Source organism: Hoplias malabaricus, chromosome 2 (genome assembly GCF_029633855.1).
Source record: "Hoplias malabaricus isolate fHopMal1 chromosome 2, fHopMal1.hap1, whole genome shotgun sequence".
Lineage (NCBI taxonomy): Eukaryota > Metazoa > Chordata > Actinopteri > Characiformes > Erythrinidae > Hoplias > Hoplias malabaricus.
In genome coordinates, this window is record NC_089801.1 from 44116577 (window position 1) to 44139967 (window position 23391).

General features: G+C 40.6%; 1 protein-coding gene across 2 annotated transcripts in view; it reads right to left on the minus strand.

Annotated features, from left to right (window-relative positions):
* The window catches only part of si:ch211-197n1.2 (EF-hand calcium-binding domain-containing protein 6), a 32935-nt gene extending 12556 nt beyond the window's left edge, over nt 1-20379 (minus strand). Inside the window, exons 1-13 of one of the 2 annotated variants that reach the window (XM_066661600.1) lie at nt 20264-20323; nt 19582-19867; nt 17920-18017; nt 15393-15493; nt 15230-15307; nt 14337-14465; nt 13980-14117; nt 13764-13900; nt 12909-13051; nt 12030-12226; nt 10137-10244; nt 9627-9692; nt 8340-8450 (exon numbers count right to left, since the gene is read on the minus strand). In XM_066661600.1, coding sequence (XP_066517697.1) covers nt 8340-8450; nt 9627-9692; nt 10137-10244; nt 12030-12226; nt 12909-13051; nt 13764-13900; nt 13980-14117; nt 14337-14465; nt 15230-15307; nt 15393-15493; nt 17920-18017; nt 19582-19846 — 1571 coding nt within the window. In that variant the 5' untranslated portion in view covers nt 19847-19867; nt 20264-20323. Of the gene's footprint in view, nt 1-8339; nt 8451-9626; nt 9693-10136; nt 10245-12029; nt 12227-12908; nt 13052-13763; nt 13901-13979; nt 14118-14336; nt 14466-15229; nt 15308-15392; nt 15494-17919; nt 18018-19581; nt 19870-20263 lie in introns of both variants that reach the window. The other variant, XM_066661601.1, reaches the window with a different exon arrangement.
* Between the last annotated feature and the right edge of the window lie 3012 nt (nt 20380-23391).

The window sequence follows — 23391 nt, forward strand, 5'->3', positions numbered from 1 at the left end:
TTTTTACTGCTGTCCCCTGTCTGACTGACCACAGTCCAAATAAATAATATTTCACCCAAGATAATATTGCACTAAATGTATTAAAGGCAAATATCCATTTTGAATTAAGTTAGATTTAAATATTGTGTGCCCTTACATGCCCTTCAATTTCAAAATAATCTGCATTCTTCACACTAATACAGAAAATCACAGAAACACTCAAAGGAAAACTAGCAAACCCTGGAAAATCAGCAGAGCAGAGGATCATTAATCAATTGAACACATAAATAAATACACTGGAGAAAGAATTTTTACTAATAAAATGTGTTAAATATTTACAGTTCTATAGTGGTAAGGTGTGTAAGAGCCATTTAAAACCTTTATAGCCAAAAATAAACTATCCAAACACCCAATAGAGAAATATTAACTTCCCAAATACCAGATAATCAAAAATGTAATACGTTTTCCCAGATATTAAAAAAGAACACCAAAATTAAATACCAATACCTAAACATTAAATACCTAAACATTAAATACTCAATAACAAAATAATGCCCAAATATAAAATAACCAAAACTCAAATATGAAATAATACTCCCACACACATACCCAAAACCGTTAAACAAAATTTTAATATTCACATTCACATATGTATCCAATGATAAAAGTTTTCAAAATCTATCTGACCAGTAAGAACTTACTTACTCTTACTCTTACTAACTTACTTAGAAACAAACAAACCAACACCCCCACCCCAAATACGAAAAAAATCAAATAACATTATTCCAGTGAGTGTGATATTCCATGTGTGAATGAACACTCATTTTACATTTAAAGCATTAATGTTTTTGTATTTATGGTAAATATAGAATTTTATACAAGCACCACACTTACTGAGAAGATAAATTATTTTAATATTTAATAACCAAACAGCCACATATTCGAAAACTAAATATTCAATGTTTAATCTGATGCATGTTGATGTCATGCCCCCTCCAGGGTGTATTCCCGCCTTGCGCCCAATGATTCCAGGTAGGCTCTGGACCCACCGCGACCCTGAATTGGATAAGCGGTTACAGATAATGAATGAATGAATGAATGAATGGTGATGTCATACTGTAAACTTAATCAGCCCGGCCACACTGCGGAAGTGTCTGTTGTTTTGCATTTGTTTTAAAGTTGATTTGCCTCTTTTACAATTACAATTTAAATTGTAATGTAATATTGGTCCTGTTACATTTTTATTTACAAACTTCAGTATTTTTCTTAAGTTTCTGAAAATACAATTCTCTTTATTTGCTATTATTTTATTTATTAATGTTAAATGAAACACTGGTCAAAGCACTGATCTTAAATTTAGCACTGCTTCAGATATTTCTGAGAGACGAGTGTGTGAAGACCAACTTTGATTCACAGTTCAGTAAAAAAAGCCAGACAACACGGTTACTCTCCTGGATTCTAGGTTACGCTGGAGCACCACTCCAGATCACGTCAACACCCTCTCAGTATCGGATCAGGACAACGAGATATTAAAAAGAGGGAGTATGTTTTCTCTCTCCGTGTTCCCACTGTTCTCCCCAGGCTGAGAAAGAGGGATTTGTAAGGCAGGGGGAATAAAAGAGAAAAGGCGAGAGACGGACGGAGAGAAAAGAATGATCCCCGTCACTCGCGGAGACAAGACACCCTCAGAGATAACGGACGGATGAATGAGTGGCTTATTCCTCTCTTTCTTTCGTCCCGTGCTAGGATTGAGGGATAGATAGATGGATGGAGAGAGGGAGGGAGTAAGCCATGGGAAGGAAAATAGGAGAATGAGTAGATGCACGTTTATCTGCTGTCTGCCTAATCTGGGCCACCATCTGAGCAGCGAGAGATAAGTGTGTGTGTGTGTGAGTGTGTGTGTGTGTGTGTGTGTGTGTGTGTGTGTGTATATGCAGGTTCTCATAAATTTGCAGTACAGTCCTCACTTTGTAGGATATACAGAAAGAATGTGTTACTGTACCATTATAAATTTGTCTTGTGAACTGTATATTTTTAAACCCCACATGCCCATAGCAGCGTTCTCCCCACTGTCTAAACAGCCCTGTTCAGAATGGCCACTGTCAGCACCTGTCCTTTAAATGATAATGAGCCACTCACTGCTTACCATAACCTGAGTGCACAGCAGTTAGGAGCGAGGAGCAAAAGCTCTGGATTTCAGCCATTTTCACTCGGTTCTCTTTCTTCACCATTCTCGTTGTCTCAGTTCTTACCCAGTGCTCTTACTTCTCTGTGACTGTTTTGTCTGTTCTGCTGCGTTTAACCTAGTCTTGGCTCTATCAGGTAAACGCGGGTCCAGTGCTGTGATTGAACAAACTCGGACGAGGGGACGGGGCAATCCTAAAGTCCTTGCACTTGACACCAGAAGCGGAGCAGAATCAGAAAGACACAAAAACTGACTGAGTGGTCTTGCTACCATTTTTGACATTACAAGATGTTGTACCATATATCACATATGAAAAATACACTGATCGGTCATAACATTAAAACCACCTGCTTGACATTGCACAGGTCATCCTCCTTCCTCCAATTCATGAGACCCGTGGAGGTGTCCTGTGGTATCTGACACTGAGACAAAGGCAGCAGATCCTGTAAATCCTGTCACAGATCATTTCTCTTGCTTTCAAAATCAACTGCATCAACTTCAATGACGAGACATGTCACCTGTCAGTGGTTTTAATAATGTGGCTGATCAGTTTATTATTCCATGTATGGATCTGTCAGTGTCACAGACCAAATTGAGAATTACACGAATGAATGAATTAATAATTATGCCATATTTGCACCAATTATGTATATAAATATATAAACTATATGTACACTTTTTAATATTTCATATAATGTTTATATTTTATATAATAGAAAAATTCCCCCTCCAGTGTTCCTGCCTTGTGCCAATGACTCCGCGTAGCCTCCGGACCCACCGCAACCCTGAACTGAAGCTGGTTACAGACTATAAATGAATGAATAAAATAACAGACCTTATATGAAATGCAGGATAAATCCCTCAGCTGTTTTACTGAGTCTGATGGAGCAGTGTCTGCTAATTGTCCTTCAAATGTTTCATGACCCTCCTCAGTATCATGCCTAGAATGGAAGTGTGTGTGTTTGTGTGTGTGTATAAAACAGGTATATTTGTTCTTGTGACAATCAAGACCTTTTAACACTGGTCCCACAGTCTGAATCATTACATCTTAAGATGAAAACATGTCTTGAGGATATGATGTCTGGCTAAATTTAGGATAAGGATTGGTTTTGGAATATGGTTTAGGGTTTGAGTTTTAGGGTTTGGGGTTAAGTTTAGGATTAGGGGTTAGGCTAGGAGTACAAATACATAAGGTTAGGGTATATTTCCACAAAATAGAAGCACGTTTATGCAATGTCCCCACAATGCATGAAAATAAACAGTTTTTTTCTGGGTATTGAATGTGTATTCATCCCTTAGTGGGGACAGATTTTCACTAAGATGAAAGACATTTGGCTATTTCCTGGAAGTAAAGCACAGTAGAGAAAGTAAAATCCAGAGCTGGTTGTGGTTTAAGCTCAATATTTTGAGAAGATTTTAAACAGATAAACTATGAATTAGCTCAGGACAAGTACACTAGCTAACCGAGCAATCAATTAGAACCTCTATCTTCTGTGGCCTTAAATCTTAATGATGACCTAAGGTTTATGTTTTATGTTCAATCACAGATTTCATGGGCTTATAATTAGGGCTAGACCAGGCAACCCACACCAACCCAGGGTTAAGTTTGAATTTGAACTGTATAAAAATCCCAGAAGTTTAAGCAAAGTTAATGTATGTGTGTGTGTGTGTGTGTGTCTGTGTGTGTGTGTGTGTGTGTGTGTGTGTGTGTGTGTGTGTGTGTGTGCACCTCCCTACAGCTGCAGGCTGGCCGGATTACCCGTCATACACACGGAAACTTTACACAAGTTGCTCTTTGAACAGAAGTCATGGATGGTATTAATGAGATGTTAATCCCGAGCCGTTTTCCCCCTGACAGAGGCAGAATGTGTTGAGCCGTGCCGACCCGCCCCAACACTATGGCCATTGTGCCGGCCGCTGGGCTGAGGCCTGGACCCGGTTTAAGCGGTTTTCCTCTCTGTCCCTGAGCCCGCCTCAATATCCCCCCAGTACCCATGAATAAAAATTAAAGCCATGAATGGCTGCGTAGAGAAAGAGACGAAGAAGGGGGAAAAAACAAAATGTTTCTTTTACCAACATCGTGCTGTACGATGGTGGGCTTTCTGTGGCTCAGGGTTCCCACAAGAAAAGAGTCCCATCCACTGACTTTGCTTTCTCTCTATCACTCTCCCCCTCTCTAACTTTCCCTTTCTTAGCAAAAGGGACCACACAAACACAGAGGGTGGGTCCTGAAGAATTACGAAAGGTAGGAAGATAGCTTGTTTATGAAATGACTACAGCTGGGAGAAGAGAAGAGAAGAGAAGAGAAGAGAAGAGAAGAGAAGAGAAGAGAAATTAAGCATATACCAAGAGAAAAGAGAAAATCTGAGACTAGATAAGTAAATTATGGATTATGGATGAGAATACATTTTAAGCAACATGTAAAGAAAAGGAGATACCAAACTATAAGAGAGAATAAAGAAGAGGTAAGAAGCTACAGAAATGAGGGAAAAAAATTAAGAAAAGATAAGAGAAAAGAAATGAGACAAGAGAAGAGAAAAATTGAGTCAAGGAGAGATGAAGAGAAGAGAAGCAAAAAGAAGAGAAGAGAAGAGAAGAGAAGAGAAGAGAAGAGAAGAGAAAAATGGTGTTGAGGAGAGATGAAGAGAAGAGAAGAGAAGAGAAGAGAAGAGATGAGAAGAGAAGAGATGAGAAGAGAAGAGAGGAGAAGAGAAAAATGGCATTGAGGAGAGATAAAGAGAAGAGAAGAGAAGAGAAGAGAAGAGAAGAGAAGAGAAGAGAAGAGAAGAGAAGAGAAAATTAGAGAAGAGAAAAGAAGAGAAAAATGGAGTCAAGGAGAGATGAAGAGAAGAGAAAAGAAAAGAAAAGAAGAGAAAATGGCATTGAGAAGAGAAGAGAAGAGAAGAGAAGAGAAGAGAAGGGAAGAGAAGAGAAGAGAAGAGAAAAATGGCGTCAAGGAGAGAAGAGAAGAGAAATCACAGTCCATTAATTAGAATCACTGAAGTAACAGTGCTGTTATGAGGTGAATTGGGACCCCTCTTTAAACCAGCTCCATAAAACTGACCCCAACACTCTGAGGACCACTTGTTGACTGGTAGAAATACACTAATACACACAAATCTAAATGATTGTGTGCTCATCTCTAAACTGAACCAAATACAAACAAATCATACACATGCTGAAATCCTGTCTACTTTACCTCTGGAGAAAAGAACATAACGCCACTACTGGACCTCTGGAGGAACATTTACACTGTCCAGACTTCTGGAAAACATACCTGTACCGGAGAGTGTGTACACAGATGTGGTCCCAGATACAGATACTAAAGTTAGGGACACGGGGTGGGTTTGGACAGGGTGGAAAGGGACAGGAATGACGTATATGTGTCCAGTTTAAATGATGCCGGATGGCTTTAAGCCGGAGTTAGACAAACATGTCAAAAGTTTGCTCCGGAGCAGAGAGAATGCCACACAGGAACTGGTGACACTGGGATCAGCCTGTTTTAGCATGGCAATGATTTAGCATTGATTAGAGTAAGGGGGTGGCGAGGGAGGGGGAGAGATGGAGAGAAAGGCAAGTATGGTGGTGTCGGTGGTCAGTCGCGGAGGGTCTTTATAACAGTCCGAAAGTTTCCCTTTCTCTCCATTCAGGAGGTCCCTCGGTGCCCAGGCTTTTTCCCCCACTGTTGGTATTACAAAATCCCCATTCAGTGTAACCCTTGTCACCTGTCAACTAAGCCAGGCTGGTTTTCTAGGTCTTTATCCTACACACACACACACACACACACATACACACAGACACATACACACACACACACACACACAAACACACACACACACACACACACACACACACACAGAGAGAAAGAAAAAGTGAGAAGCTAAGCCTACAGCCCCCATCCCCGATCCAACCTACACACACACACACACACAAACCCCACAGAAACCACATGTGTAGGAGCTGTTACTCTTGCAGATTTAAATTCATTGCCCTGTTCTTTTTCAGAAACGTTTACATTGCGTTGTGTATTGTGGGGCATTCATTGGACATTCTGGGGGAGTTCTCATGAGTCTCCCCCACGGGTGGCCGACATCTAATCCCCAAATCCAACCTTGTAAACTCAACTCTACCCAACCATCTACATCAAACTCTGGGGGAAAAAAACATTTAGGAATTAACACAAAATGATGTTTAAAATATCTAAATATGTGGCGTCTAAATATGTAAAAGCAAATGAACTCAAACTAAACCAATAAAATAAAATAAAATAATACAAAAAATCCCATTATTGTATTACTCTAAAAAAGATCAGTTTTCAACATTAATTAAAAAATGCATAAAAGGTGAGGGCAAAAATCTTTTTGATTCTGGAGCATTTCTGCTGGTGCAACAATGTAAAGAGCAGCATTAAGAATGGAAATGGTAGACTTTGACAGTGACAGTATACAAGGTTTTACTACAACAGCAATGATACCACCTCAAAAAGCACTGGGTGGAGAAGGTATTTAAAAATATATGTATTTACACATCAACATTTTGATCATGAGATATTTCACCTTCACTCCTGATGTAAGAAACCAAACTTTCAGACATTCAGAACTTCTAATCAACATGATCTTGTCTTTATCAATTACATCTATTATTTTTGTTCTTTTATGTCCCCACACTATGCTCATGCACTGCCCCTATATGCCACATGGAAGCAACCTAAACGTCAAGGCCGACCGAGCGTCTCGAGCAGCTCTCACCAAAGAAAAACACAGCGTCTGTGGTTAGACGTGTTGTGATTTGACTATAATTAAGACAACACTGAACAGAAACAAGTCAAATGTAAACGCTGAAAAAAAAAATTTCAGCGACCAAAGCACAATCACACACCAAATATTAACAGTACTCAGAAAACAAGAGAGGACCAACCATATATATTACAATGTCTACATTTTACTTTAGATTTTTCAGTGTCTCATTGTATGTAACGTGTTTAATGTGTTAATTTGTGTTTAGTGTGTTAGCCTGTTAGCCTAGTAATAGGAGTCCACCAGATGTCACTGAAAGAAATGTTTGGAGATTAAATCTGTATTTACTGATTGTGCTACACTAACATACAAGCAATTAACAAACAACAGCTCAAGAAAATGCAAATATAGATATTACCATGTTATCATCATTAGTCAAAGAAGCTTCATTAGCTAGATTCATTATCAACATCTGTAACTCAGGACAAACATCAACTCCTACCCTTGCTACAGTTATTAAATTTACAGTTGTCTTTCTTAAGCGTGGTCAGAGAAATAGCTAACACAGATCGCTTGACGACAAGGTTAATCTTCACTCTGAAAAATTATGGTTCTGCAAGGATTCATTGGTGAACAAAATGGTTCCGTATAGAACCCTGAGCACCTCATTGAGATGGTTCTTCAGATTTCTGTAGAATGTGCTTTTTAGAACCAAGTACAGCATATACTCCTTTAATCTGAAGAATCTAATGAGGAAACATTTATGGTTCTATATAGAATCATTTCTTTTAATAAAGAACCCTAGTAGAACAACCAAGTGTGTAACTTTGCTATGAAAAAAAGGGGGTTTTATGTAATGTATTTTTGTATTTTCATATTACAAATACTGTAGGTTATATTTAAATTAATCCAAATATATTTCCTTAAACTAGTGTTTTAATTTATTGGTGTCATATACTCCTCCTTCTCCATAGTGGAACTGGTTCTGCTTCTTAATAAAATGTCTGTGACCTGCTTTGGTTAAAAACCCCACAAGGCCCACAGCAGTGTCTGTCTAAATAGCAATGTTTAGACATTAAGCTGCTTGCTAGTGAGGAATGAGTAGCTCTGGTTTTTAGCCATTTTTGTTCAGTTCTCTTTCTTCTCCGTTTTACTCAGTGCTCTTATTTCTCTAGGCTTGTTGTCTCTGTTTTCCTCCGGAGCAGAATCATATTAGCTTGATTTATCCCATGATTTCTGAATTAGGGAGCACACAAAAAATAACTGAGGTGGTCTTGTTTCACAGTGTGTGGACTGGTGGACTCCAGATAAACATATTAATGTAAACATACACTGAACAAGGGATATCTTCATAATCATTGCTTCATAAATCCTTTAATAACCGTGCCGAGCAAGTAATTGTAAAAAGTTCTGTATTTGTGCCCATCTGAGGCTTTTACCTTGTGTCAAATGCTGCCATAAAAATGCTGTACTGCACATTTCCGAGACGGTCCATGGGTAGAGTGTCCAGCAGCTGTTTAAACTCTTGGGCGGAAATCATGATCCCAAACCTGAAGAGAGAGTTGGGGAGAGTTCAGCGAGAGGTCAGCACAAGCCGAGAGTCCGGTCAGCTAAGAAGACCTTCAGCATACGCCGCTCATTGACCCTCTTACATAGCACAGGCTGGAGAGGTGGAGAGGTCAACTGGCCTTTCCACCCAACCATGGCACAGAGAGCTGGACACACACACACACTGACCAATCTCTCAATCACAGGATTAAAACCTCTCTCCAACACACACACACATTCTTTACTTCTACAGACTTACACTCCTACAACCTACAACCTTCACTCGGTCCAGAAACCACAAATAATGACCGATTGATTTATCAAACTTTATGAATACCTCTGCCTGTATGTCATTAAGCTCTAATAGACTTGGCTCCCACTGACCAACACACTGACCACAATTGGCCTGGTGTCCAGACTGATGGGATTATAGGAAGGAATGAGGCTTAAAGGTTTAATTTTAAAATTACAGATTCCAAATCATTGAGAAGCTCTACTGAGCTGTATTAGAGAGAATAGAGCCTCTACCATTGCTACTGTGAGCTCCGTACTGCAGAAACTGCACTATGTAACTTTTGGAGCAGGGCAGGTAACCACCTCACTTCCTTTCCCCTGTGCTGTAAAAGTGCATTACACTCTACAACTGAAAAAATACCAAATCATACACTAATTTTGCTTTAAATAACATTCAAAATATATATAATACATTGTTCTATATAAAATTGCTCTGAAAAAGTTTCTATGTAGCACCACACTGGGTTCTGCTATTGTTGGGATGTCAAGATTTTAACAACAGAAAATCCCTATTGCTGTACTATATGTATAGAACCTTATACAACACAATCTCCATCAGCCTGAAGAACCTTTACGCATGTAGTGGTTCTACTGAAGAACGATTGAGGACCCACAAAGAACATACAGTGTATCCTACAATGTCAGAACAGTTCACAGAGTTAGTGATGGGAACCAGACATCTAAAGGGTTTCATGTTTATTAAAGCGGCCTGACAGGAAAGGATTATATTCAGTGAAATCTCTTTTGAAATTACAATGGGAGATGAAAGAGGTTGAAAAGGTAAGAAGGAAGCGTGGGGGTGGGGGGGTGAAGAGTGATAGATCAGAAAAAGTGATGCAGAGCAGAGAGAGAGAAAGGAAAAAAGACAATAAAAGAAATTGTACCTGTTCTCCAGAGCTGCCCTGAACTCCTCTTGACTAATGATCCCTTTACTGTGCTTGTCGAGTTTCCTGAAGATGCACACACAGAGTATTGAATTAGGGGCACTGCTCACCTCTCACTGCTATTAAAAAGCTCTGAGCAGACAAATCATCTCGTTCCTGCTCTTGCAGATGAATGTGCTTCAGTAATAGAGACATGGAGCCCTTCCATTGAGAAGCCCTTGCCATTGAGAAGCCCTTCACCTACCCACAGAGAGAAGTACTTGGCTATAATGAGCTCTCCCACTTTAAAACGCTCCCAGAGTTTCATTCATACACAGAGGTTTTAATTAAACACCCGACAAGACCCCCCAGCCTTTGACCCCTGGGACACAATGTCTCTAAGGATTAATAAAGGCATGAAGAGAGGAAAAGGCACCTGTAAATACTCCTGCAGTGTGTTAATGGCCACTTATCGCCACACACAACACGGTCGGTAGCAAAAAAGGGACAGAGAATGAATGATGGACTCACTGAAACGTTTCCAAGAGAGAAAGGTATTCGGAGTGAAGAAGGCGAGTGAGATTCGCTTCTACTTCTGTCACAGAAGAACCCTGTCGAACGTTGTCCTCAGAGTGATAACTGCAAAGGGGCATACGCACAAGGAAAATACAATTATAATAGCAACATTATCAACAGCAACAACAGCAAAGATCATGTTCAGAATTATTCACTATTGTTATGCCTTCCAAGGAGTAATAGAACAATACTAGATTTAATAATTGTTTACTAACTGGGAAGGGATAGTTGTGTTAAAAAATAGCAGCAGGTTCCAAACTCGCTCCACTCAGCTCTAGTGTTAGCTACTAAGCTCAAGGTGGAGACACAGGGAGGTTTAATCACCCTGAGGTAGCTTTAGGTCTAGCCATGCAGTACCTCAAGGAGAAGGTAAAGCAAGGTTTAATCTCCCAGAAGGAGCTCAAGTAGCAGGTACAGTGAGGTTTAATCGCCCCAACGTAGCTTCAGGAGCAGGTGCAGTGTGGATTAATAGCCCTAAGGTAGCTTCAGGAGCATGTACAGAAAGGTATAACTGCCCTAAGGTAGCTCAAGGAGCAGGTACAGAAAGATTTAGTCATCCAAGGTAGCTCGAGTAAGTACAGCGAGGTTTAATTGCTCCAAGGTACCTCAAGGTGTAGGTATTACACCTTGTTGTTTGAAGTAGCTCCACAAGGTACAGTAGTTTAGTCACCTTAGCAAGTAGGTGCAAGTACAGCAAGTACAGCAAGTTTAATCATCTGAGGTATCTTGAAGAGTATGTACAATAAGAGTTAACTGCACTGAGTTAGCTTGAAGTGCAGGTACAGCAATTCATAATCACCCTAAAATGCTCAAGGAGTAGGTACAGTGAGATTTAATCAGCCAGAGGTAGTTTGGAGAGCAGGTATAGCGACATTCAATTACATGGAAGTAGCTCAAGGAGCAAGGTACTGCGAGGTGTAATCATGTTTTTTTTCAATCAAGTTTGCAATTTTTCCACTCTTCCTATTTATCAAACACGGAACTATTTTTTTTTTAAAATCAGAAATCACATTTAAATATCGGCAACAATTCCAATCCATATGTGTAGGTCAGAGGTCTTTGATCCAGGTTCCAGGCCAGGATTTTAAAAGGGCCGGCAGGTGTGACACTATAGCTGGACCTGCTAGTTGGACTGGTCATGTATAGTGTCATACCTGACTGGAACCTGGAACGGCTCTACAGATCCCTGTCAGCAACTTGCTTCTTGGAAATGTCCTCTGACCAACTTCTGTCAGCCAGCAAATCCTTTGAGCACACACAGATAACCACAGTCATACAGACCTTCCCCGAAAGCCCCGTCCCACAGCCTCAGCAACGGTCTCCACGGAGACAGAGCCCTTTCCGTCTTTTTTCTCCTCACTTGTCCCCAAATCCTTTAAGCTGTGGACATCAGCTGCTGGCCCAGGCTGACCCGGGGCAGCCAGAACTATGGCCCTAAGCCTGTTACAGCCCCAGTTAGTTTGAGTACAAGAGTTAGCAACCAAAATCTGTGTAGCTGTGTGTGATTTGGGACTCCTGTTAGAGTCGAGGGGTGGTTTCATGAAGTGGGGACAATTTTTTGGTCCTTGGGTTGTTTGCTTGTCTCTGATGAGCTGCTGAATTTGTGGAAGGGGGAAAAGTAGAAGACTGAGCAGACAGTCGGTGGACACCTGCTCATCTAAAATTTCAAAGGAAGTTTGTCTCCTGTTTGTTACTCTAACTGTGTCTACTCTTCTGGGAAGCAATTAGTTAGATGCCAGGACATTGCTGTGAGGATCTGATTGCATTCAGGCAGAAGAAGTTCTGGATGAGCAGGTGTCCACACATGGTAAAGAGAGGGATGTGAAGCTGCTGGTGCTGAACTCTGACCGGTGCCGTGGGTTAGAGATGATCTGGTGGGTGACACCGTCTTGACTGCGGTCCTGGATGGTGCGGAGGAAGTGACTGTAGTCCACGCCTTCCCTCCTGAACTTCAGCCCACAGCGGGACAGGAACAGCCCCAGGTGCTCTCGTTTAAGACGCAGATCAAACACAGCCAATGCCTGTATGAAGTCTTCGTTGCTCACCTGAGTGCAGGAGATAGCATTCAGAGGAACACTTGGATAAACATCTGTACTGAAACATCTGTACAGAAACAAACTAGTACAGAAACACTCCTACAAAGAAACAAACAAGTAAAGAAACATCTCTATGAAAATCTCCTTGCACACCTGAATGCAGGATGCAGGATTAAGAAGAACACCTGTATGAAGATACATTAACATCTGCATGGAAACAAACTAGCACAGAAACATCTGTACAGACACAGCAGTACAGAAATAACTGTACAACTGTACATAAAAACACCTGTATGGAAAACCCTGTAAAGAAACCCTAGTACAAAACACATGCATGGAAACACTGTATGAAAACACATGTAGCACAGAAACATCTGTACAGATACACTTGTACAGAAACACCTGTATGAAGTCCTCCTCACCAAAGACACAGCATTAAGAAGAACATCTGTATGAATAAGCATCAACACCTGCATGGAAACACCTGTACAGAAACTCATTAGCACAGAAACATCTGTAACGTTACACCAGTACATAAACACATGTACAATAACACCTGTATGGAAACATCTGTATGACAACACCTGTAAATACCAACAGCACAAAAACACTAATAAAAAAAACATTTGTATTAAGACACTAGTACAGAAACGTCTGTTTGGAAAGACATGATTTGAAATCAGTTTAGTACCTTTCCACATCTGTCCGGATCCCTTTTCTCAAACTCTGTCTTCATCCTCTGGACACCAGTCCTGAACCTGCTCTTCAGCCACATCTCTATGGCAACAGACACCTGCCGCTCCTGCTCTGCCTCTGCAGGACACGCAGCTGGGGCTGGAGAGAGCACAGCATCATGAGGAAAGTTATGAGCAGACACTGGACTCCAGTGCTAAAACATTAAAATAATGAGGCGACACTGAAACAAAAGCCTGGAATATGACTGACTCTAGGACAGGGATTGAAACCAGAACTGGATTCTAAGCTGATGATATATGTTATTTGTGGGAAAGACTCAGCAGCTCCCTCTATGGGTAGAGCACTGCTTATTCAATGTATATATACAAGATGTAGTTATCCCTGAGTCAAATTAAATATTGTTGATATTCTGAGTGAATTAAGGCACACAAGCTTTACAGAGAACACACATCTGCAAGAGTTAATGTATCTTTTATTTATACTCTATTTTCTGAGTGTGACATAAAATATGGCCTGTAAATTATCACTAATATTCACATTCATTCATTCAATCATTCATTCATTGTCTGTAACCCCTTATCCAGTCCAGGGATGATGTGGGTCTCGAGCCTACCTTGAATCACGGGGCGCAAAGTGGGATTGAGTGAAATATTATACTCTTATTATATTTTACTTTTAATTAATCTTACTGCAGTTTACGGCTTAGAATTTGTATTATTTTAGATTTTATTTGTTTAGGTTTCTTTTTTATTATTTTGGCTGTGTATAGTTTGTTTAAATATCGTGTTTTTATTGTTGTATTGAAAGTTCTTTATAGCTCAATTTTTTTCCATGTGTTTGCTGTGTTTACTGTTAGTGTGCTGAGCTTTGTCTGGTGAGGAGCTCCGGTTCTCCTTGTTTGCTGGGTTTCCTTGTTTGCTTTTGTCCAGTCCAAGTTTCTGCAGCAGTGCACTGACCCTCATGGCTCCAATTCTGTTAGAGTCCAACCTGACAGATGACAGGGAAACACCCATAAAGCACTGCTCTCACCCATTCATGTTTTATGCTCCTAAACGGACCCCATTACCGTTTCCACAACTGTTCAAACTCAGGGTTGTTGAGATGAAGCTTCAGTTGCTCCAGAATATTCCTAAGCTGAGTGGCAGAAATCCAGCTCTGACTCCAGGACTCTTTCTCACAAAGGTTCTCCAAACACTCCAGAAACCTGCAGAGACAGGAGGGTCATGTCTCTGATCAGTCACTAAACATAGCCACAGTAAAACAGCCTACCAAAATGAATATGAGGGTAGGGAACAGATCCAGGATCAGTTTATCAGTGTGACGTTGCGTTAAAGAGGAGGAGGAGCAGATCCAGGATCAGTTTATGAGTGTGATGCTTCTGTGAGGAGAGAGAGCTGATGAGGGTCCAGTGTTTAGGGCTCACCTGGTGCGAACGGCTCCGCGGAGCAATGTCAGGGTGGTGGGGACGGTCAGTGAGACAGTCGGTTCGGGATCTCTCAGAGCTCTGTACAACTCATTGAAACTGACCACAGCTCTGTCTGAAAGCTGCAGACTGAGACATACACATCCACATTTATAAATTGAAATGTGTTTTCTGGTTTTGTTTTCTTTTTTAGGTTTTTAAAGCTCATAATCTTATGAGTTTATAATCTACGTCAGTACTGTCTCCAAAGAAGTAACTTTACAGAAGGAAATAACATGATTGTATTCTGCATTATTACATAGCATTTCTATTGGTCCAGAGTGAGAGAGAGAAAGATGTAGAGAGAGAGAGAGAGCAGAAAGAGAGAAAGAGACACAATGTAAGAAATAAACAAAGAAAAAAAAGAGACACAACAGAAACAATGGAGGTATTGAATATCCTCCACATACACATTCTACATGGGCAGAAGTTTACACACAGACACACACTTCTTCAGAAACAAAGGGAATCCACAGTGAGTTTGTCCTTCTTCACAACAGTTACAGACTCCTTTGAGGAGGCTGTACTCTCGATATGACTTCATTCAGCCTCATAAACCTGAGTGAGGTCAGGCCCTGGTGCTGGACGATTAGTCCTGGTCAAGAGGTCCATCACTCCTCAGAACACAGTTCCACTGCTCCACAGCTCAGTGTTGGTGGGCTCTATACCCCTTGAGCAACCGGCACGCTCAGGTGCAGCTGCTCTGGAGTGTCTCATTTCATTTCATGGTTTTCTATAGAGACTGTACAAGCTGCACTCGCAGAGCAAGTACGGGTGCCCCTTCATCTACTGCAGCTGAACTCAGTGTACACAGAAAAGAATATCATCACATGTACAGACCCTCTCTCTCTTACCGCTGCAGCAGGAGTCTGAGCTGTCTGACAGTGATGAGTCGTCTCAGGAACTTGGTGAGGATCAAAAGCAGCACAGATCTGTAACAGCAAAAACAGGATTTTAGGGTAAACCCCTGTGTGTGTGTGTGTGTGTGTGTGTGTGTGTGTGTGTGTGTGTGTGTACCTGTTGGCCACAGGTTTTCCCTCAGGATGGTTGTTTTTAAACATGGTTTTGAGAGTTAGAGCACCGGTGCTCTGGATCCGCTCCTTTAAACTCTCCTCCAACTGAAACAGAGACAGAGAGAGAGAGAGAGAGAGAGAGAGAGAGAGTGAGAGAGAGAGAGTGAATACGATTTTTTTTATTATTATTATGTCCACACAGACATCATTGGCACATTTTATCAAATAGGGAATGAAGGGGGAAAAAACATCATCTCCAAAAGTCTCCAGACACTGGGACCCACATCCTCCTCCACAGAGCACATTGCATCCCCTCGACACCAGCACTGTGTCCAAAATGGCACCCTATTCACTGTTCCCTATATTACTCGCTAAACAGTGCATACTTATAGGGAACTGAATTTATTTCCAACACAACGTCATGTGGGTTTCTACCAAACAGCGCATTGCATTATGGGTATCTGCTATCCACCAGTGTCTGTGAAGGTTGCATGTACCCTACTTTTTGCAGTGTATTGTGGGATTGTTTGAGCTCAAAAAAGACTGTCTATATTGCTATATTTTCAGACACTTCTACAAAATAGCAGAACTCCAAAATAGTGCCCTACATAGTAAACAGGGCACAGATTCTGACACAGCCGAGTGACTTTAAAAACGTACAGGTCTTTCACTGGACGAATTTAAATCACTTAAAACACAAGTTTTAACCATCTTACAGACAAACAAACCCCAAAGATAAAATTCAGAAGCTGGCACTAGGCTGTCCTTTTCCGTGTTCACTTAAAAACCCAGGATTGAAACTGTTTAGTAGACACTATTAAAACAAGTGCTAACACATGGAAGACTTTAATCTGTGGCATTTCATGAAAGAGAGAGAGAGAGAGAGAGAGAGAGAGAGAGAGAGAGAGAGCTATCACCAGCTATTTACATTGTTTCAAAGGAAATATAAAACATTTATATTCTCGACTAAAATTCAGAAATACATTCATTACTATGTATCTGAACAGTCACAAGATTATCTTTTATATTTTATCACCAGAAAATAATTAAAATGTAAAAATTGATAGATAGATAGATAGATAGATAGATAGATAGATAGATAGATAGATAGATAGATAGATAGATAGAGACAGAATATATCTGCCTGCAATAATGTACAATTATTTTGCAACTAAAAACGTGATTTGTGTTTGTGTGTGTCTGTGGGGTGTTTGAGGAGAGAGAATATGAGTTTTTTGTTGCTTTTTATGCATAAATGTGAGTGTGTGAGAGAGAGACCAGGGTGCAGCTGCCTGGAGGATTTGTGTATACGAGTTAAAGCGTGTGTGTGTGTGACTAAGTGCAGCTCTCGTGACTGGGAGGGTCTGTCTGGCAGGGTCATGCAGAGACAGACAGACACACACACTGTTTAAGCTAATCTCTTTTCTGGTAAAGTTTCGCTATAAAATGCTTTACCAGTCAGTCTACCCCCCCAAACACACACACACACACATATTAACACCAGCCTTACACACTTACTTTTTTTTTACACACCAGACTTTTTTAATCCTTTAAAGAAGAGAAGACGCAACGCCACTTTATCTTTCCTACTACCCTAATCTTATTTATTCTGGATCAGTTCTGATCTAATATCTTCTGTTTACAAGCTGCTACGGTAATAATCAAACTTTGAAAATGTATGAGATGTGGTTAAGGTCATTTTGAGAGATTTCAGATTTCATTGTCTACAAAAACACAATGGTGTGTGTTGTGGAGTCATACATTTATATTTCTCTATATATTTTAATTACATCACTCTGTGAGTGCACACGGAACAGATTTGTCTCAAGATTAATGCTTAATTACTCCATCACCCTCTTTACATTCATCTCTCCTGATTTGAATCCATTTTTGTCCACTTTTGTCCTCACCCATACCTGAAGGTTTGTTTATTTTTTTTCTTTGGTTCCTCTGTTCTCTGAATTTGCTGAACACAAATCGAGTTTACACCACACAGCTGGAAAAGTGAGTTTTTATCCCATGCCTATTAGATTCAGTCTACTTTTACAGGCACATGGGATTTTGGTAGGGATTTCACTGTGAGTGGAAGTGTAAAAATATGTATAGAATCCAATAAAAAACACAAGGGTATTTTTAATCATTTGTTCGTATATTATCTACACAGAAATGGCCAGTCACCACAAGTTGACTTCAACAATTCATGGACCCTGCAGCAGAAACATTTTTAAATATTTATTATTCTAGACCCAGCAACTTCACATTTTTCAAGCCACTGGTAGGAAGCTGTGAATTTAGAAAATTACAGTATTTTCTTAATTCTTTTCTAAAACTACAGTTATTACAGTAATTATTAACTGAAGCATGAATTAAATTAATACCCAGAATGCCATGTACTGAGATGAGATCAAACCTCAATATAGATAACTCAACAAAGAAATCACAGACAAGTGATACTTACAGTATGTTTTTAGAACATAAAAAAGGTTGTTGTGAGTAAAAATATTGAAGAAATAATTAAAATAATAAAGTACCTGATCGACTTGTTCCTTCAGCTGTGGTTCAGTGCTGTTGGAGGACGAGCTTTTAGAGACTCGACTCACAGCACGGCTCTCCGCTGCCTCCTTCTGACCTACACACACACACACACACACACACACACACACACACACACACACACACACACACATTATTTTGCCGAAATAAAAATTAGAATAAAAAATAACTTTTTTGTTTTTTGAGCTCCGGTGATAAATGAATGATATATTTTCTCTGGCGGATGCATCTCAAACTAAAATGTTTATATCGTGGACAAAACGTTAGATTCTCTACTGAAAAACTATTCAGGTTAATTGTTTACTGTGTCCAGTGTGTTAACTGATTTAACTAGCTCCTATTTAAAATGTTATATATATTGCAGCTGTTAGGAATAACTGTAAAAAAAAGCTTATTCATTACCCCGATAATATCCAGTAATAAGGCGCGTGCGGCCTCGTGCGGCCAATCTTGTACACTACATATGCTAATTATTTACGACACTTTTGGCTCAGAGTCTGCCGACCTAAAGTTGCCTTTGGAAATTCCAGTAGAAACAGTCAGACTCAGTAAACTATTTACAAATTAATTAAATACTTATTATAAGGTAGCATGTAAAACAACGTTTTAATAAATGGGTGGATACATTAAAACATCTCTAGCCATTCTCAGTGTTGCACCTTAACTTTTGCTGATCTTGTACTTGAACTTAATTCTTTACCTTAATGTCTTTATTTTGAATCTCTTATGTTAAAGTTTCTGTCAGATATTGATTTTTAAATTCCAATTGATCACTCATCAAATAATTCCACTGCTGTTTGCATAATGTATAACTATGCTTGTGACAAATTAAAACAGATTTGAAATCTGGATGTCCTTGAATAAATGTGTCCTATGGCAATAATTTTGCAAATTTGAACTTAAAAATTCTGAAAACTTTAGCTGAACCGTTTACCTATAACTCGGCCTCGCACAGAATCCGTTACATTTTGAATTTTAAATCACGAGCGCTCGTGCTGCCTTAAAGGAGAAGTCCAGCAAATTATTCATAATTTCTGCATTAATCTCACACAAGGTTCAGCTATAAACACAGTACAATGATGGTGAATGACACCAGACATTTGAAGTTTAAATGTCTTACGAAAATTACGTAAATTTAATAGACTACATGAAATGTTAAATACAATGTCTGAAACGCTGTAGTATTCTGAGATAGGCTTCTTATTTACAGATTTACGACTATTTTACCGTCATAATTCTGTGTAAAATTGAAAACTCATGTAGATTAAGTGGTAATTTTTAACATATAAAAATTATTTATATTGTTTTATATGAATTTGTTTCATATAAGCACCACTGTACAAACTTAAGTCCTAAAAAGGTTTACAACCCAGTGACTAAATAATACTTTAATTGTTGTTTGGATAACCTTTTAGAAATAACCACTATGAAACAGCTCAAAGATCTGCTGATGTTTCCAAACTATAAATAAAATTATGGGTTTATTGTTAAACACTCAATGATTAAATAGAAACACTAAGTTTGCAAAACATTTAATTATAATAATAATAATAATGTTCTTTTCCCTTCTTCAACAAAGTGTTAACCAGTGTTATCCAAACTTTTGCACACCACTGGAAGTCAGTGGTTTTCATACTGACCGAGCAAGGGCAGCTGTGTCCAGTGTGAGTGTCCATGCTTCTCCTGAGCTGTGGGATAGTCTTTTATCCCCCAGCCAAATCCTCTGTCCACGCTCTGGCTCCTAAAGGGAGATTCCAAGTCTCCAGAGAGCATGGAGACAGGACTGGACAGTGCTGACGTCCTGCAGCCACTCACTGAGAGAGCATCTAGGCGCCCCAGCCTAGAGGAGGGGTGCTGGATCACCGGGAGACTCATTCGAGACACTGAGGACGCCCTCATAGCCATGTCAGGAGCTCGGCTCTTTAACTCTCAGAATAAACAGGTACATTATTATTCAGCCAAGGTCCAGCAGAAGTAAACATTTGTACAGTAGCGTAATCTATGTTCCTAGGCTCATATATTCCATCTTTTTCATGTTTCAATTGTGTGCTGTACGTAGATGGGGAACGTGTGACCCTTGGAGAAAACATAGGGAACATGGGGCGCGCGTGCGAGAGAGAGAGAGAGAGAGAGAGAGAGAGAGAGAGAGAGAGAGAGAGAGAGAGAGAGAGAGAGAGAGAGAGAGAGAGAGAGAGAGAGAGAAAATATAGGACCCTGGAAGCACAGAACCATAGAAGTACACGCAGCTAGAACTAAGGATTCGTTAATTTAATACAATCTAAAGGGCTGTAACCTTCAGGACACAGAAGATGTAGCTCTTACCTTGTCTCCACAGCAAGCACAGTCAGACTACGTAAAATGCGTATTGGATTTACACACACGAAGAATCCAGAACAACGAAAAGTAGATGCAGTGCTCCAAAAGATGACATTTCCTCGCTTTTCCAATCTCACAAAACAATAAACCGCAGAAAGCGGTGTGTACATGGAGTGTCCAGCGCTGCTTCTCTCTGAGGTTGTGTCTGCTGACCGTTGCCTGTGGCGACGCCAGGGGTTTGCGTAAAACGAGCGTAGACACGAAGAGAAAAATGCGCAAATGCGGGCGTTTCCCAGCCTGCGCACGTTAGCGGGACCTACAAGGGTTAAAAGTGGGCTCTGGTGGGCTGCTTGTAAGTGGGATACGTGTAGGCAACCAAGTATTTTTATATGGGCCATGTCCTAGCACTGACCATGGGGGGGCATCCATATGTATAACGTATAAAATATATCTTGCATGTTCACAGCTGGGCAGCCCATATAGGGGCCCACACGGTGCCAGGTCATCACTGTGCTATACTACTGTCTACATATTCAGCCTGCTCGGACCCTTACTTTATATTTCACCAGCTTGGTCTGAATTCATATTCAATTAGCCTGTTCCACCTTTAATTGAGCTGTTTTGGAAGCTGGAAGCTCTGCCACTTCTGAACATATCTGCACAAGAGGAAGAAGTTGGATCTCTTATTCGTTCCACCTTAAAGATAGTGACAGTTACATATTGGGGCTTGGCTACAACTGTACCAGTTTAAGTGGAATGAAGTAATTCCTTAGTAGATGTCAACTTCAGCCTCATTCTCATGCACTAACATGTTCAGAAATAGAAAGACTTGTGAAGACTTACCATAGTACAGTACCATTACTATAACTGTATAGCTGTTACTTAAGGTGGAACAAATTATTCCAAAAAGAGACCCTTTCTGAGTTTTTTTACATAAAATGTCAAGTGAATATCATTCCTTTAGTTGACATGCTTTAGTGATTTGAGCACTACAGAAACTGCCATTTATAATGGACAGATTGGGGTTCAATTTTTGTAAAAAAAAAAAAAAAGAAAAGAAAATGTAAGCTGAAACATCTGACCAACCAACAGACACTAATACCTGCGTGGGCTTCAAGGCTGCACCCAGTGCCTGTGCATTAACTCACCCCAGGTTACTACATCAAGACAGCTAGTCAGCCCACTATAAAATTCACTGTATGTCCAAAAGTATGTGGCCACCTGCCCACCATCATCACAAAATCATCCCAGATAGTGTTTCACCTCTCTAGAGAACACGCCCCACTGCATCACCCCCTCCAGGAAAACACTAGGGGGTGTTTATAGCCCTCTAGCCAACGCTTGGCATCTTGAGCCTGCTGAACTTAGGCTCAGCTCCAGAGTGTTCCATATTGTTTCATGCTTTACCTTAAACTAGCCAAGTCAACTCATTACAATGGGTGTCTGCAGGCATTTACATGTGTGCTCCAGTGTTGTCTCTCTCTGCCATCTGTTTGTCCTTTAAGTAAACACTAAGTGAAGGACTGTAAAACACAACGTTCTCTTCATGATGAAGAGAACACACTTCTGACATGTGCTTCAGTTCCCATTGTGCTTTAATTACAGGCTTTACTTGGTGTAGAGCAGGGGAGCAGAGGGGAGGTCAGTCACCAGGCAACTCACAACACACACAACACACTCGCACACGCACAACACAGTGGGCTCAGGCCTCTCTTTTCATTTCAAACCCTAACCATTGATCACTGAGGCCTCCTGCAGACCTGCTTCACTACAGCCATTCCCAACAGCTCTGCTGACCACACAGGGGCCCTTTGACATCTTTGAATTAGAAACTCTTGTCCTGTATCTGTTGCTCTGCATACATTGTTAGCTTCCTTTCAACCTGTTCTTCAGCACTCAGGACCCCCACGGAGCATGTATGGTATTTGGGTGATTATATTTTTTGCACGGTTTTTGTAGCTCCTGGAGCTCCCCCTAGTGAAATAATTTTTTCAGCACTGTACTGAAATTTGTGTAAGTGGGGAGGGAAGTGCGGTGCGTTTCTATCCTCTATCAAAACATACATTGTGCAGTTTCGGCAGTGCTCAGGCCAAAGTAGTAACGACAGATGCTCTATTCTCCAATTTACAGGAGAGAAGCATTATGGTGATTTTGATGCTGTAATATTAAGGTTTATTACAGTGTTCCTTCAAACCGCTTAATGTCACTGCTGGACTGAAAATGGTCCACCAACCCAAAACATCAGCCCAGTGATGAAGGACTAGAGGACGACCAACACAAACTGTGCAGTGACAGATGAGCTACTGTCTCTGACTTTACCTCAAGGTGGACCATTGAGTGTCTAACAGAGTGGACAGTGAGTGGACACTGTGTTTAATAACTCCAGCAGCACTGCTGTGCCTGATCCACTCATACAAGCACCGCACACACTAACACACCACCACCACATCGGCACTGAGAATGATCCACCACAAATCATACCTGATATAAAATGCACAGAGGGCAGCAGGTAGTGTCACTGTCGCTCAGCTCCAGGGTCCTGGGGTTGTGGGTTCGAGACCCACTCCGGGTGACTGTCTGTGAGGAGATTGGTGTGTTCTCCCTGTGTCTGTGTGGGTTTCCTCCCACAACCCCAAAACACGTTGGTAGGTGGACTCTAGGAGTGTGTGTGTGTGAGTGAATGTGTGAGTGTGTTTCACCCTGTGAAGGACTGGCGCCCCCTCCAGGGTATGATCCTGCATTGCGCCCAGTGATTCTGTGTAGGCTCCAGACCCACTGCGACCCTGAACTGGAGCGGTTACAGATAATGAATGAATGAATGAAAATACACACCAAAAAAATAAAACTATGCACAGAAAAGTAATACTAGGTAAGATTTTTTTTTGTTTTAGCTTTTGGGACTCACATAGAGTAATTCATTTTTACAGCACTGTATTGAAATGGGGAGGGGGCAGGAGGGGATTGGTTTGAGGCGATTCTCCATAGTGCAGTTCTTGCAGTGCAGGATAGGAAAGACTGTGGCTCTGTTCCCCTTATCACAGTATACGACATATAGACAGTATACCATCACAGTGATTTTGTGTTCCTGTAAATTTTTAATTTTAGTGATACGCTGTGGGCATGTGCACAGTGCT